General features: G+C 47.3%; 1 protein-coding gene across 1 annotated transcript in view; it reads right to left on the reverse strand.

Moving 5' to 3' along the window:
* Positions 1–330: 330 nt before the first annotated feature.
* LOC137347851 (zinc finger protein 271-like) overlaps positions 331–17302 on the reverse strand; it is a 70641-nt gene continuing 53669 nt past the window's right edge. The window contains exon 3 of the mRNA XM_068012911.1: positions 331–1371. Within this exon, the coding sequence (XP_067869012.1) occupies positions 450–1371 (922 nt within the window). The 3' untranslated portion in view covers positions 331–449. The remainder of the gene's footprint in view (positions 1372–17302) is intronic.

Below are 17302 nucleotides of genomic sequence, written 5' to 3' on the forward strand. Positions count from 1 at the left end.
AGGAGGTGGGTCTCATGGATAAGATGAGCTTGGAGAGGGCATGAGGAGAGAAAATGAAAGATGTGGGTTCTGGGCTTGAGCGGGGTGGGGTGGATGACCTTTAGAGGCAGTTTGTCCTGGTGGGCTAGTGGAAGGGAGGGCAGCAGCAGAGGCAGCTGATTGGATAATCTCAATCTTAGTGACAAAGAAGTCCATGAGCTCCTCACACTTCTTGTTGGAGGTGAGGATGGAGAAGACAGGGGAGAGGGAGAGCACTTCAAAAGGAACTAACTTGTGTTAGAGATATTAAAAAGACTCGACACACAATCTGTTTAACACAAACTGATTTATTTGACATCGATCCAGAATATTAAACTCCAGGCTAGTGAAAGAGGTTATCAGCAGAAACAGTCCCCAATGAACAAAGTTCAGTCTTCGATCTGATTAACATGAGAATCCAATCACTGTAGTTACTTGTGAACTCGCTGGTGTCTCAGCAGGCTGGATGACCGAGTGAATCCCTTCCCACACACAGAGCAGGTAAACGGCCTCTCCCCAGTGTGAACTTGCTGGTGTGTCAGAAGGTGGGATAACTGAGTGAATCCCTTCCCACACACAGAGCAGGTAAACGGCCTCTCCCCAGTGTGAACTCGCTGGTGTCTCAGCAGCATGGATGACTGAGCAAACCTCTTCCCACACTGAGAGCAGGTGAATGGCTTCTCCCCGGTGTGAGTCCGCTGGTGTACAGTGAGTTCAGATGATCGCCTGTACCCAGATCCACAGTGAGAGCACCTGAACGGTCTCTCATCAGTATGAACACGTTGATGGGACATCAGTTCAGCGGAACATTTATAACAATTCCCACAGTCTGGACACTTAAAAGGTCTCTCATCAGTGTGAACTCGCTGGTGTGTCAGCAGGTGGGATGAAGTTGTAAATCCCTTCCCACACACAGAGCAGGTGAATGGCCTCTCCCCAGTGTGAACTCGCCGGTGAGCCAGAAGGTCGGTTGATTTTGTGAATCCCTTCCCACACACGGAGCAGGTAACTGGCCTCTCTCCAGTGTGAACTCGCTGCCGGTGTGTCAGGAGGTTGGATGAGTTAGCAAATCCCTTCCCACACACGGAGCAAGTGAACGGCCTCTCCCCAGTGTGAACTCGCTGGTGTTTCAGCAGGTCAGATGACTGAGTGAATCCCTTCTCACACACAGAGCATGTGAATGGCCTCTCTCCAGTGTGAACTCGCTGGTGTGTCAGGAGGTTGGATGAATTAGTGAATCCCTTCCCACACTCGGAGCAGGTGAATGGCCTCTCCCCAGTGTGAACTCGCCAGTGTGTGAGCAGGTTGAATGAATTTGTGAATCCCTTCCCACACTCAGAGCAGGTGAATGGCCTCTCCAGCATGTGACTACGTGGATGAATTTGCAGCTCACCTGGATAATTAAATCCCTTTCCACAGTCCCCATATTGACATGTTTTCACCCCAGTGTGACTGTGTGTGTGTTTCGATAGGTTAGATGATCGACTGAAACCTTGACCACGCACAGAACACGTGTACGGTTTCTCCCCACTGTGAACACTGCTTTTTCCTTCCATGTTCAAAATCCTATGATATTCAGGTTACGATAAATTGGGCGACTCCTTCAGATCTTGACCTAATATTTGGTTTGAGTTTCTTGGCTGTAAATCCTCTCCTTGCTAATACCCTGTGAAATGGATTTAAAATAGAAAAAAAGTGTGAGGGAACCCACATAAATACAAAGGCAGATTACAAAATAGAGCTGAATGAATCTGGTAATTTATGGGGCAGGCATTATGAAAAAGTGACCATGAAAGCTGCTGGGATTGATATGCTGGTTCACTCGTGTCCTTCAGGGAAGGAAACCAGTCTGGATCTACACAAGACTCTGCCCTCTAAGGGAAGAAAGAGAGAGAAAGAGGTGGGAGGGGCATGGAGCGAAGTAGATTTTATATATTTACAATTCAACCAGAATGTTAACAGAACCTACCAAACCCTCAACTTCCACCATCTAGAAGGACCAGGGTATGTGAACACCATCACCTCCAAGTTCCTCTCCAAGTCCTCTTCGGTCCCTTAAACAATCTCCACTCCCTAGCCCCCAATTCCATTCCTCTTCCTGGCAACTGTCTGAGGCTAAACCCTCAGTAAACTTGAGACCATGTAATACTCTACTGCCTGTGTCCTTACTCGAACCAAGTCCTGTTCACCCATCGCCACTGTGCTCACTGACCTACACAGGCTCCTAGTTAAACAGCACCTCGATTTGAAAATCTTCATCCTTGTTTTCAAATCTCTCTCTGCCCTCGCCCCTCACTATCTCTATAATCTCCTCCAGCACAACAGCCCTCCGAGATATCAGGGCTCATCTAATTCTGGCATCTCGAGCATTCCCAATTGTAATTGCTCCACCACTGGCAGCCGAGCCTTCAGCAGCCAAGGCCATAAGCTTTGGAAATCCCTCCCTAAACCTCTCTGCCCCTCAACCTCATTTCAGACACTCCTTAAAATCTACCTCTTTGAACAAGCTTTTGGTCATCTGCTCTAATATCTCCTTATGTGGCTCAGTGTCGCATGTTGTTTTACAACACTCCTGTGATGTTCCTTGGAACATTTAATTACATTAAAGGCGCTATATAAATAGAAGTTGTTGTTGATTTGGACATAGATCACCGTTTCTTCATCATTGCTGGGTGAAAATCCTCTAACTCCTTCCCTAACACCATTGTGGGAGCAGCTTCACCGCACAGACTGCAGCAGTTCAGGAAGAAGGCCCAACATCACCTTCTCAATGGCCAGCTGGGGATTGGCAATATATACTGGTCTTGTTAGTGACGCCCATATCCCAAGAAAGAAGTAAAATTAAATCTGTAATTGTTAAATGGATTAAAAGCCTCTACAGAAATACTGTTACTAAAACAATACTCTTTCACATTGACTGATTGACGTCCATTTAGCAAACTCATCTCCCCAGGAATCTACCCCCCTTGACAGTCCCACATTGGAAAGTGCTGGGCCGAGTGGGCTGAAAAGTACTCGAGGTTAAATCCAGCGGCTTCTACCCCATCTCCACTCCAGCTCAAACTGATAAAATGAAAAAGACCTACACAGGAGGCCAGCGACCGACTTCCACAACCAACACCCACCCCGATACAAACCTGCTCTTAATTGGTTTAATTGTGTTTCTTGACTCAGTTCTGTGAGCAATGCCAGCAATAAAACTAAAGCAAATTACTGTGGATGCTGGAAATCTGAAATAAAAGGAGAAATTGCTGGAAATACTCAGCAGGTCAAGCAGCATCAGTGGCGAGAGCAACAGAGTTAATGTTTCAGGTGCAACGAGCCACCGGAAACTGCAGCCTGGAACTCGTAGTGGGAAAAGGAGGAAGAATGAGGAGAGGCAATATAGTCCAACACTCACCGCAACCTACAATTCAGCTACATTATCGGGATAGGAAGACAGAGTTTAGAAACACTCACTAACACGACTCAAATAAAACATCCCAGGAGGAAAAGGGGGAGCAGTGTGTGTGCCAGCCCTGAAATCCCCCTCCCCAGGCCTGTCAATCAAACCCTCCCCCCCACCAACTCCTCAGCTCAGCCTAGCAGCTTGCAGCACCTTGAACCAGCCCTGCCCCGCTGTGGCCCAGTCCAAGGGGAATCTTTGTGGAACCGCGGAGGGGGAACCTCCTGCCCTGTGCCCCAAATGGTTCCTCCCTCCCCCATTGTAACTGAAGCAAGTTTCCTTTAAAATTTTGGCCTTTGATGTTGCAGTTTATTGATCCTTAGCTCCTCCAAAAGAGCTGGAAACCTGGCGATCGTTAACCCGGGCCTGTCACCGGGAGCAGCTGCCTCCCCGCTCGGTGCAAACATGGGACCAGGAGCTTCTTATTGGGTGTTTGAGAATTGATGGCAGGCTTTTTAGTACCGGAGCCATGGTCCAGCAGAGTGCGGCTCTAAGGAAAAAGTTAATCAGACTAGCAACAGAGTTCTGTAAGCTGACTCCAGGTGATCTGTTGCAGGCACTAATATTACACTGCTGTGTCTCTATGCAGTCGTTATGTTGACGTTAGCCTGTGTGTTAAATAGGTAAGTCTGATTCTTTACAAACATTTTCTTTATAGATGATCCCTGATCTGTCTCCAAGTCTCCTTCCTTTATCAATAACCCATGACCAAACTCCATAGCAGCATCATTTACAGACACTCCCTAAACTGGCATCATTGCTTCCCATTCACAGACACTTTCTGGCCATTCTCAGATTCTCCTGATTTACAGACACTCCCTGACCAATTTCCATTTCTCCCCATTTACAGATATTCCTTGACCAGTCCCCATTTCTCCTCCATTTATAGACGCTCCCTGGCCAGTCCCCATTTCTGCTCCATTTATAGACACTCCCTGACCAGTCCCCATTTCTCCTCCATTTACAGACGCTCCCTGGCCAGTCCCCATTTCTCCTCCATTTACAGACGCTCCCTGACCAGTCCCCATTTCTCCTCCATTTATAGATGCTCCCTGACCAGTCCCCATTTCTCCTCCAATTACAGACGCTCCCTGGCCAGTCCCCATTTCTCCTCCATTTACAGACGCTCCCTGGCCAGTCCCCATTTCTCCTCCATTTACAGACGCTCCCTGGCCAATCCCCATTTCTCCTCCATTTACAGACGCTCCCTGACCAATCCCCATTTCTCCTCCATTTACAGACGCTCCCTGGCCAGTCCCCACTTCTCCTCCATTTACAGACGCTCCCTGGCCAGTCCCCATTTCTCCTCCATTTACAGACGCTCCCTGACCAATCCCCATTTCTCCTCCATTTATAGATGCTCCCTGACCAGTCCCCATTTCTCCTCCATTTATAGACGCTCCCTGACCAGTCCCCATTTCTCCTCCATTTATAGACGCTCCCTGACCAGTCCCCATTTCTCCTCCATTTATAGATACTCCCTGACCAGTCCCCATTTATAGATACTCCCTGACCAGTCCCCATTTCTCCTCCATTTACAGACGCTCCCTGACCAGTCCCCATTTCTCCTCCATTTATAGACGCTCCCTGACCAGTCCCCATTTCTCCTCCATTTATAGACGCTCCCTGACCAGTCCCCATTTCTCCTCCATTTATAGACGCTCCCTGACCAGTCCCCATTTCTCCTCCATTTATAGACGCTCCCTGACCAGTCCCCATTTCTCCTCCATTTATAGACGCTCCCGACCAGTCCCCATTTCTCCTCCATTTATAGACGCTCCCTGACCAGTCCCCATTTCTCCTCCATTTATAGACGCTCCCTGACCAGTCCCCATTTCTCCTCCATTTATAGACGCTCCCTGACCAGTCCCCATTTCTCCTCCATTTATAGACGCTCCCTGACCAGTCCCCATTTCTCCTCCATTTATAGATACTCCCTGACCAGTCCCCATTTATAGATACTCCCTGACCAGTCCCCATTTCTCTTCCATTTACAGACGCTCCCTGACCAGTCCCCATTTCTCCTCCATTTATAGACGCTCCCTGACCAGTCCCCATTTCTCCTCCATTTATAGACGCTCCCTGACCAGTCCCCATTTCTCCTCCATTTATAGACGCTCCCTGACCAGTCCCCATTTCTCCTCCATTTATAGATACTCCCTGACCAGTCCCCATTTCTCCTCCATTTACAGACGCTCCCTGACCAGTCCCCATTTCTCCTCCATTTATAGACGCTCCCTGACCAGTCCCCATTTCTCCTCCATTTATAGACGCTCCCTGACCAGTCCCCATTTCTCCTCCATTTATAGATACTCCCTGACCAGTCCCCATTTCTCCTCCATTTATAGATACTCCCTGACCAGTCCCCATTTCTCCTCCATTTATAGATACTCCCTGACCAGTCCCCATTTCTCCTCCATTTACAGACGCTCCCTGACCAGTCCCCATTTCTCCTCCATTTATAGATACTCCCTGACCAGTCCCCATTTCTCCTCCATTTATAGATACTCCCTGACCAGTCCCCATTTCTCCTCCATTTATAGATACTCCCTGACCAGTCCCCATTTCTCCTCCATTTATAGACGCTCCCTGACCAGTCCCCATTTCTCCTCCATTTATAGACGCTCCCTGACCAGTCCCCATTTCTCCTCCATTTATAGACGCTCCCTGACCAGTCCCCATTTCTCCTCCATTTATAGACGCTCCCTGACCAGTCCCCATTTCTCCTCCATTTATAGACGCTCCCTGACCAGTCCCCATTTCTCCTCCATTTACAGACGCTCCCTGACCAGTCCCCATTTCTCCTCCATTTACAGACGCTCCCTGACCAGTCCCCATTTCTCCTCCATTTACAGACGCTCCCTGACCAGTCCCCATTTCTCCTCCATTTACAGACGCTCCCTGCCTCTCCTGCATTTTGCAACAGTCTCTGCTCTCGTCTCTTTGTTGAGATTCGGGCTGGAAGGAAGCGGTAGAAGCCGCGGCTGGACTTGATCATGTTGTTTGTTGTGATCTCGCTGTTTAGTTTGGCTCCTGGCTCCGCATTAAGTGTTTCTGCAACCTGTGACACAGAGCTCTGTTAATCCACCTCCCTCTCACCTGCTGGAACCACTGTCTCCTTCAGGCCCTGCTGGTCGCGCATGTTCAGTTCACATCATCCGCCCGACTGATTGACGCAGCTCTGGACCAATAGGACGAATGGGGGCGGGCCTGGAGGATCGAGCTGCTGATTGACGTAGCTGCGGACCAATAGGAGAAAAAGGGCGGGCCTGGAGGATCGAGCTGCTGATTGACGTAGCTGCGGACCAATAGGAAGAATGGGGCGGGCGTGTCGGACCGAGCTGTTGATTGACGCAGCTACAGCCCAATAGAACGAACGGGGGCGGGCCTGGAAGATCGAGCTAGTCAGTGAAGGGCGGGGCTCGTGGCGCTGAGTGGGCGGAGCCCTACTCCGACTTCTTCCCATTGGCCCAGAGCTGCCGTCAATCACCCAAACATTGTAAGCGATTTGGTGAGGTGAGTAGCGGGATCGGGCGGGCGAGGCGTTGTTGCAGGGGCAGGGGAGAGGGGTTTACAAACCACTGGGCAGCATTTTAGCCGGGCGACGGGGGTTTCGACCTCTGGCAAAACGCCACCGGGATCAGGGAGCCCGACGACAGAAGCACCGCCCTCTGAGAGCTGCCGGCCACTCTAACTTTTTTTCCAAAAGATACTTTATTCAAAAGAACAAAGAACAGTACAGCACAGGAACAGGCCATTCGGCCCTCCAAGCCTGCGCTGATCTTGATGCCTGCCTAAACTAACACCTTCTGCACTTCCGGGGTCCGTATCCCTCTATTCCCATCCTATTCATGTATTTGTCAAGATGCCTCTTAAACGTCGCTATCGTATCTGCTTCCACCACCTCCCCCAGCAGCAAGTTCCAGGCACTCACCACCCTCTGTGTAAAGAACTTGCCTCGCACATCCCCTCTAAACTTTGCCCCTCGCACCTTAAACCTATGTCTCCTAGTAACTGACTCTTCCACCCTGGGAAAAAGCTTCTGACTATCCACTCTGTCATAACTTTGTAAACCTCTATCATGTTGCCCCTCCACCTCCGTCGTTCCAGTGAAAACAATCCGAGTTTTTCCAACCTCTCCTCATAGCTAATGCCCTCCAGACCAGGCAACATCCTGGTAAACATCTTCTGTACCCTCTCCAAAGCCTCCATGTCCTTCTGGTAGTGTGGCGACCAGAATTGCACGCAATATTCCAAGTGTGGCCTAACTAAGGTTCTGAACAGCTGCAGCATGACTTGCCAATTTTTATACTCTATGCCCCAACCGATGAAGGCAAGCATGCCATATGCCTTCTTGACTACCTTATCCACCTGCGTTGCCACTTTCAGTGATCTGTGGACCTGTACGCCCAGATCTCTCTGCCTGTCAATACTCCTAAGGGTTCTACCATTTACTGTACACTTCCCACCTGTATTAGATCTTCCAAAATGCATTACCTCACATTTGTCCGGATTAAACTCCATCTGCCATTTCTCCGCCCAAGTCTCCAACCGATCTATATCCTGCTGTATACTCTGACAATCCTCATCACTATCCGCAACTCCACCAACCTTTGTGTTGTCTGCAAACTTACTAAACAGACCCAAAAACAAGAAATGCTGGATTCACTCAGCAGGTCTGGCAGCATCTGTGGAAAGAGAAGCAGAGTTAACGTTTCGGGTCAGTGACCCTTCTTCGGAAAGTTCCGAAGAAGGGTCACTGACCCGAAACGTTAACTCTGCTTCTCTTTCCGCAGATGCTGCCAGACCTGCTGAGTGAATCCAGCATTTCTTGTTTTTGTTTCAGATTTCCAGCATCCGCAGTATTTTGCTTTTATACTAAACAGACCCTCTGTCTTCTATGACCGAGTCAGTTCTGTATCCATCTTGCCAGCTCACCTCTGATCCCGTGTGATGTCACCTTTTGTACCAGTCTGCCAAGAAATGTTTGTTTAAAAAAAATTACAAAACAATTCAAACTGGAGGCTTCATAAAGTGCAATATAGATCAGTTTCTTTTGATACAGTACATGAGGTGCCTCACTACTCTTGCCATTCCAGGTTATATTTATATTATACATTTGCATTACTTACCAAAAAATGTTCTCTGGTGCATACAGGCTGAGGGGTTTTACACGGTGTCCAGCCTCATTATATTATGGCGGGAGGACCTGACAAAGTGGTCTTTCCCCATTGCATCTTTGCAGCGGCTGCCCCAAGCTTTAGTGCGTCCCTCAACACATAGTCTTGGACTTTGCAATGTGCCGGTTGTCGACAGCTCGTTGCACTGAAGACGAGCAAGCTTTGGGTAGATCAAAGTGCTTCTTTCACAGAGTTGATGGTTCTCCAGCAGCAGTTGATGTTTATCTCGGTGTGCATCTCTGGAATGGCTGTAGAGCACAGAGTCCTGTGTTACAGAGCTGTATGAACCTCGACAAAAATCACGGCATCTCTTTCCAGATTCACTTTGCAAAGGCATATTCCAGAAGGAGGTGGACGACAGTCTCTTCCGCACCGCAGCCACCTCGAGGGCAGCATGCAGAGTCGGTGAGTCTCCAGGCGTGCAGGAAGGATCTGAAGGGGAGGGCCCTTCTCAGCCAAGCTATGTCTTGGTGGTTGTTTGAAATTTCTGGCGATGAGGCATTCTGCCAAATGATTTTGACTGTTTTCTCTGGGAACCATCTGACAGTATCCACCATCCCCTTTTGCCGCAGGGCCTTGAGGACGTTACGTGTGGACCACTGCCTGATTGGCTTGTGATCAAATGTGTTTTTCTACACAAACTTACTGCAGACAGATAGAAGCACAGCCCATAATGACTCATTGTGCTTAGGTACCGGGGGTCTACGCATAGATTGATGTAGCCACTGACAAAGGGTAGCCATCAGAATGAGGACAACATTGGGTACATTTTTTCCCCCTTTATCTAGAGGTTTGAACATCGTGTCCCTGCGGACACAGTCCATTTTCGAGCTCCAGATAAAACGTAAAATGGCTTGGGTGACCTCCATGGCACAGGAATGGGGTATGGGCCAGACCTGCACTGTGTACAGTAACACCGAGAGCACCTTGCACCTGATGACCTGGTTCTTACACACAATGAAGAGGGAGCGCTACTCCCACATGACTAGTTTCTGTTTCACCATAGCTGCTCGCTCCTTCCAGTTTTTGGCTCACACCCCAGCCCCTCCGAACCATATCCCCAGCACCTTCAGGGAGTCTGACCTGACAGTAAAGGGGTCAAATGATCGGTCAGCCCAGTTCCCAATGAACATGGCCCTGCTCTTGCCACGATTTACTTTGGCTCCCGAGGCCAGTTCGAACTGGTCACAGATGCTCATCAGTCTGCGAATTGACAGCGAATCCGAGCAGAAGATGGTGAGTTCATCCATGTACAGGGAGGCTTTGACCTGAGTGCATCCGCTGCCTGGGATTGTCACCCCTCTTATGTCCGCATCCTTGCTGATGGACTCAGCAAAAGTTTCGATACAGTAAACAACAAGACAGGGGAGAGAGGACAGCCCTGTCTGACTCCAGATTTGATTGGAAAATATTCCGTTTCCCATCTATTGATTGAAACTGCTCTACTGATGTTTGTGTAGAGCAGTTGGATCCAATTGCAGATTCCCTCCCCATACACCATTTTGGGGTGCACATCCATCATGTCGGTGTGAAATATCCTGTCAAAGGCCTTCTCCTGGTCCAAACTGATGAGGCAGGTGCCCACCCCCCTGTCCCGTACATAGGCGATCATATCCCTGAGTAGCGCGAGGCTATCAGAGATCTTCCCACCAGGTACAGTATATGTCTGATTCCAGAGCAGACATGACCCGATTGCTGATAACCTCTTACAGAATTTTGTAGTCCACATTAAGCAGTGAAAATGGGCCGCCAATTTCTGATTTCCTCCGAGATGAGGGGGATGATGCCTTTCCTCATGGATTCATGCTGCTGGCCGGAAGCATTCTCCCATACACTTCCAGCAGGTCTGGACTAATCCAGTCCAACAGAGTCAAATACAACTCGAGCAGTAAGCGGTCGCTTCCGGAAGTTTTACTCATCTTGAAGGACCTGATGGTCTTTGTCAGCTTGTCCAGAGTTAGCGGATTGTCCAGACTGTCATTTAAGACCTTTGTGGTAGAGGACAGGAAGGACTGGGAGGCTCTGCTGTCCATGGGCTTCACGTCATACACCCCAGCATAAAAGGATTTGCTGAACTTCAGTATGTCAGACTGTGATGATGTAACTGAGCTGTCCTCTTCCTTCAGGCTGCTGATCACAGAGCTCTCTCTCTCTCTGTGGACCTTTTGGAAGAAGAAGTGCGATCACATCTCATCCTGTTCCATTGAGCAGACTCTGGACTAGAAAATGATCTTGGAGGCTTCTGCGGCAAAGAGCGCGGCCTGCTGGCTCTTCACCTCTTGGAGATCCTCCTTGACCTCGACTCCTATCGACTGCAGCAGGAGCAGATTCTGCATGCTTTTCTGGAGTTGGGGCATTTCTCTTTGTCTCTCTCCCACCCTCTGAACAACTTTGAGGATGAAGAACCTCATGAGGTTCATCTTGATCGCTTCCTACCAGTATCGGGGACTCAAAGAGGGGTTTCATGGTTCTCCAACCTTTGTAATCCCTTTTGAGTTCCTCAGTGTTCTCTGGGGTCAACAGTTTCACTCAGCTTCCAGCTCCCCCTGCCAACCACTGATTATCCTGTAAATGACAGTTGGCAAGTAGGAGGCAGCAGCTCCAATGCACAGGTGGTGGCTGCTGCTGGTACAGCACCTACCTGAGGCCTAGCAGCAGCGCTGGACCCAAGCCACAGGTAGGTCAAAGAGGGAGGGGTCTCGTGGGTGGGGGTGGTGGGGGAGAGTGATGTATGGTGGGTCAGCAGCAAGTGCAGGAGGGTGGATTTTCTTGTCGTGCTCCCTGTGCGGTGACAGGCCTGTCCACCACTGGGCTAATTGTGGGGGTAAGATGAGGCCCTTGATTGGCATTAATTTAAGGGCCTCAATTGGCAGCAGAGTGGGGAGGCCGTTCATAGGCCTTCCCACCCTGGACTTAATTTCTGTGAAGGCAGGAAGGTGGTGGGTTCCCACCCAATTACACACTGACACTGCCTCCAAATCCGCCGCAGGGGAGAACATAAAATTCCACTTTCTGAGTGCATCCCTGGGCTTGAATATTAAACAATGAACATTATCCAATCTCACTATCCTGCTTCAAATACCGAGTGCAGCCCCAGGCCCCAAAATTAAACAATGAACATTATCCAATCTCACTATCCTGCTTCAAATACCGAGTGCAGCCCCAGGCCCCAAAATTAAACAATGAACATTATCCAATCTCACTATCCGCCACTTCTGCCTTCTCTCTGGCCCCAACTTCAACCAAAGGCCTGATGCCCCCCAGGCAGCCATAACCCACCTGGGCCAACACACATTCATGGCAGGTAGTGAAGATCTGGAAAGCTCTGCCTAAGGGTATGGTGGAGGCAGATTCAATTGAGGCCTTCATAAAAGAAATGGGTAATTATCTAAGCAGGAAAAAATTTGCAAGGCTACAGGAAAAGGGCAGAGGAGTGGGACAAGGTCAGTTGCTCTTGCAGAGAGCAACAGGGGTACAATGGGCCCAATGGCCTCCTCCTGTGCTGTAACCAATCTATCAGCATCATAGAAGGAGTGAGTGGTTATTGATTCTAATTTGGAGTTACTGGTTAATGATTAGGATTGGGGTTAGTGGTTATTGATTAGGAATGGGGTTAGTGGTTATTGATTAGGATTGGGGTCAGTGGTTATTGATTAGGATTGGGGTCAGTGGTTATTGATTAGGATTGGGGTCAGTGGTTATTGATTAGGATTTGGGTCAGTGGTTGGGGTGAGTGGTTATTGATTAGGATTGGGGTCAGTGGTTATTGATTAGGATTGGGGTCAGTGGTTATTGATTAGGATTTGGGTCAGTGGTTGGGGTTAGTGGTTATTGATTAGGATTAGGGTCAGTGGTTATTGATTAGGATTGGGGTCAGTGGTTATTGATTAGGATTTGGGTCAGTGGTTATTGATTAGGATTGGGGTCAGTGGTTATTGATTAGGATTTGGGTCAGTGGTTGGGGTTAGTGGTTATTGATTAGGATTAGGGTTAGTGTTTGGGGTCAGTGGTCATTGATTAGGATTTGGGTTAGTGGTTATTGATTAGGATTTGGGTCAGTGGTTATTGATTAGGATTTGGGTCAGTGGTTATTGATTAGGATTGGGGTCAGTGGTTGGGGCTGGTGGTTATTGATTAGGATTTGGGTCAGTGTTGGGGTTAGTGGTTATTGATTAGGATTTGGGTCAGTGTTTGGGTTTAGTGGTTGTTGATTAGGATTGGGGTTAGTGGTTATTGATTAGGATTTGGGTCAGTGTTTGGGGTTAGTGGTTATTGATTAGGATTTGGGTTAGTGTTTGGGGTCAGTGGTTATTGATTAGGATTGGGGTCAGTGGTTGGGGCTGGTGGTTATTGATTAGGATTTGGGTCAGTGTTGGGGTTAGTGGTTATTGATTAGGATTTGGGTCAGTGTTTGGGTTTAGTGGTTATTGATTAGGATTGGGGTCAGTGGTTGGGGTTAGTGGTTATTGATTAGGATTGGGGTCAGTGGTTATTGATTAGGATTAGGGTTAGTGGTTATTGATTAGGATTTGGGTCAGTGTTTGGGGTTAGTGGTTATTGATTAGGATTTGGGTTAGTGTTTGGGGTCAGTGGTTATTGATTAGGATTAGGGTTAGTGTTTGGGGTCAGTGGTTATTGATTAGGATTTGGGTTAGTGGTTATTGATTAGGATTTGGGTCAGTGTTTGGGGTTAGTGGTTATTGATTAGGATTTGGGTTAGTGTTTGGGGTCTGGTTATTGATTAGGATTAGGGTTAGTGTTTGGGGTCAGTGGTTATTGATTAGGATTTGGGTTAGTGGTTATTGATTAGGATTTGGGTCAGTGTTTGGGGTTAGTGGTTATTGATTAGGATTTGGGTCAGTGGTTGGGGTCAGTGGTTATTGATTAGGGTTGGGGTCAGTGGTTATTGATTAGGATTGGGGTTAGTGTTTGGGGTTAGTGGTTATTGATTAGGATTTGGGTCAGTAGTTGTGGTTATTGATTAGGATTTGGGTCAGTGGTTGGGGTTAGTGGTTATTGATTAGGATTGGAGTTAGTGTTTGGGGTCAGTGGTTATTGATTAGGATTGGGGTGAGTGGTTGGGGTTAGTGGTTATTGATTAGGATTGGGGTTAGTGGTTGGGGTCAGTGGTTATTGATTAGGGTTGGGGTCAGTGGTAGGGGTTAGTGGTTATTGATTAGGATTGGAGTTAGTGTTTGGAGTCAGTGGTTATTGATTAGGATTTGGGTCAGTGGTTGGGGATAGTGGTTATTGATTAGGATTTGGGTCAGTGGTTGGGGATAGTGGTTATTGATTAGGATTCTGGTCAGTGGTTATTGATTAGGATTGGGGTTAGTGTTTGCGGTTAGTGGTTATTGATTAGGATTGGGGTTAGTGGTTATTGATTAGGATTGGGGTCAGTGGTTGGGGTCAGTGGTTATTGATTAGGATTTGGGTCAGTGGTTGGGGATAGTGGTTATTGATTAAGATTCTGGTCAGTGGTTATTGATTAGGATTGGGGTCATTGGTTATTGATTAGGATTGGGGTTAGTGTTTGGGGTCAGTGGTTATTGATTAGGATTTGGGTCAGTGTTTGCGGTTAGTGGTTATTGATTAGGATTGGGGTTAGTGGTTATTGATTAGGATTGGGGACAGTGGTTATTGATTAGGATTTGGGACAGTGGTTATTGATTAGGTTTGGGGTCAGTGGTTATTGATTAGGATTGGGGTTAGTGGTTATTGATTAGGTTTGGGATCAGTGGTTGGCGTTAGTGGTTATTGATTAGCATTGGGGTCGGTGGTTGGGGTTAGTGGTTATTGAAAAGGATTGGGGTCAGTGGTTGGGGTTAGTGGTTATTGAAAAGGATTTGGGTCAGTGGTTGGGGTTAGTGGTTATTGATTAGGATTTGGGTCAGTGGTTGGGGTCAGTGGTTATTGATTAGGATTTGGGTTAGTGGTTATTGATTAGGATTTGGGTCAGTGTTTGGGGTTAGTGGTTATTGATTAGGATTTGGGTTAGTGTTTGGGGTCAGTGGTTATTGATTAGGATTGGGGTCAGTGGTTGGGGCTGGTGGTTATTGATTAGGATTTGGGTCAGTGTTGGGGTTAGTGGTTATTGATTAGGATTTGGGTCAGTGTTTGGGTTTAGTGGTTATTGATTAGGATTGGGGTCAGTGGTTATTGATTAGGATTGGGGTCAGTGGTTGGGGTCAGTGGTTATTGATCAGGATTAGGGTTAGTGTTTGGGGTCAGTGGTTATTGATTAGGATTTGGGTTAGTGGTTATTGATTAGGATTTGGGTCAGTGTTTCGGGTCAGTGGTTATTGATTAGGATTAGGGTTAGTGTTTGGGGTCAGTGGTTATTGATTAGGATTAGGGTTAGTGTTTGGGGTCAGTGGTTATTGATTAGGATTTGGGTTAGTGGTTATTGATTAGGATTTGGGTCAGTGGTTATTGATTAGGATTTGGGTCAGTGGTTGGGGTTAGTGGTAATTGATTAGGATTGGAGTTAGTGTTTGGGGTCAGTGGTTATTGATTAGGATTTGGGTCAGTGGTTGGGGTTAGTGGTTATTGATTAGGATTGGAGTTAGTGTTTGGGGTCAGTGGTTATTGATTAGGATTGGGGTTAGTGGTTATTGATTAGGATTGGGGTCAGTAGTTGTGGTTATTGATTAGGATTGGAGTTAGTGTTTGGAGTCAGTGGTTATTAATTAGGATTGGGGTTAGTGGTTATTGATTAGGATTGGGGTCAGTGGTAGGGGTTAGTGGTTATTGATTAGGATTTGGGTCAGTGGTTGGGGTTAGTGGTTATTGATTAGCATTGGGGTCGGTGGTTGGGGTTAGTGGTTATTGAAAAGGATTGGGGTCAGTGGTTGGGGTTAGTGGTTATTGAAGAGGATTGGGGTCAGTGGTTGGGGTTAGTGGTTATTGAAAAGGATTGGGGTTAGTGGTTATTGATTAGGATTTGGGTCAGTGGTTGGGGTTAGTGGTTATTGAAAAGGATTGGGGTCAGTGGTTGGGGTTAGTGGTTATTGAAAAGGATTGGGGTCAGTGGTTGGGGTTAGTGGTTATTGATTAGGATTTGGGTCAGTGGTTGGGGTCAGTGGTTATTGATAAGGATTAGGGTTAGTGTTTGGGGTCAGTGGTTATTGATTAGGATTGGGGTCAGTGGTTGGGGTCAGTGGTTATTGATTAGGATTAGGGTTAGTGTTTGGGGTCAGTGGTTATTGATTAGGATTTGGGTTAGTGGTTATTGATTAGGATTTGGGTCAGTGTTTGGGGTCAGTGGTTATTGATTAGGATTAGGGTTAGTGTTTGGGGTCAGTGGTTATTGATGAGGATTAGGGTTAGTGTTTGGGGTCAGTGGTTATTGATGAGGATTTGGGTTAGTGGTTATTGATTAGGATTTGGGTCAGTGGTTATTGATTAGGATTTGGGTCAGTGGTTGGGGTCAGTGGTTATTGATTAGGGTTGGGGTCAGTGGTTATTGATTAGGATTGGGGTGAGTGGTTGGGGTTAGTGGTTATTGATTAGGATTTGGGTCAGTAGTTGTGGTTATTGATTAGGATTTGGGTCAGTGGTTGGGGTTAGTGGTTATTGATTAGGATTGGAGTTAGTGTTTGGGGTCAGTGGTTATTGATTCGGATTGGGGTCAGTGGTTGGGGTCAGTGGTTATTGATTAGGATTGGAGTTAGTGTTTGGGGTCAGTGGTTATTGATTAGGATTGGGGTTAGTGGTTATTGATTAGGATTGGGGTCAGTGGTTGGGGTCAGTGGTTATTGATTAGGATTGGGGTCAGTAGTTGTGGTTATTGATTAGGATTGGAGTTAGTGTTTGGAGTCAGTGGTTATTAATTAGGATTGGGGTTCGTGGTTATTGATTAGGATTGGGGTCAGTGGTAGGGGTTAGTGGTTATTGATTAGGATTTGGGTCAGTGGTTGGGGTTAGTGGTTATTGATTAGGATTTGGGTCAGTGGTTGGGGTTAGTGGTTATTGATTAGGATTCTGGTCAGTGGTTATTGATTAGGATTGGGGTCAGTGGTTATTGATTAGGATTGGGGTTAGTGTTTGCGGTTAGTGGTTATTGATTAGGATTGGGGTTAGTGGTTATTGATTAGGATTGGGGACAGTGGTTATTGATTAGGATTTGGGACAGTGGTTATTGATTAGGTTTGGGGTCAGTGGTTATTGATTAGGATTGGGGTTAGTGGTTATTGATTAGGTTTGGGATCAGTGGTTGGGGTTAGTGGTTATTGATTAGCATTGGGGTCGGTGGTTGGGGTTAGTGGTTATTGAAAAGGATTGGGGTCAGTGGTTGGGGTTAGTGGTTATTGATTAGGATTGGGGTCAGTGGTTGGGGTTAGTGGTTATTGAAAAGGATTGGGGTCAGTGGTTGGGGTTAGTGGTTATTGATTAGGATTTGGGTCAGTGGTTATTGATTAGGATTGGGGTCAGTGGTTGGGGTTAGTGGTTATTGATTAGGATTGGGGTCAGTGGTTATTGATTAGGATTGGGGTCAGTGGTTATTGATTAGTATTTGGGTCAGTGGTTATTGATTAGGATTGGGGTCAGTGGTTGGGGTTAGTGGTTATTGATTAAGATTGGGGTCAGTGGTTATTGATTAGGATCGGGGTCAGTGGTTATTGATTAGGATTGGGGTTAGTGGTTATTGATTAGGATT

Source organism: Heterodontus francisci, chromosome 32 (genome assembly GCF_036365525.1).
Source record: "Heterodontus francisci isolate sHetFra1 chromosome 32, sHetFra1.hap1, whole genome shotgun sequence".
Taxonomy (NCBI): domain Eukaryota; kingdom Metazoa; phylum Chordata; class Chondrichthyes; order Heterodontiformes; family Heterodontidae; genus Heterodontus; species Heterodontus francisci.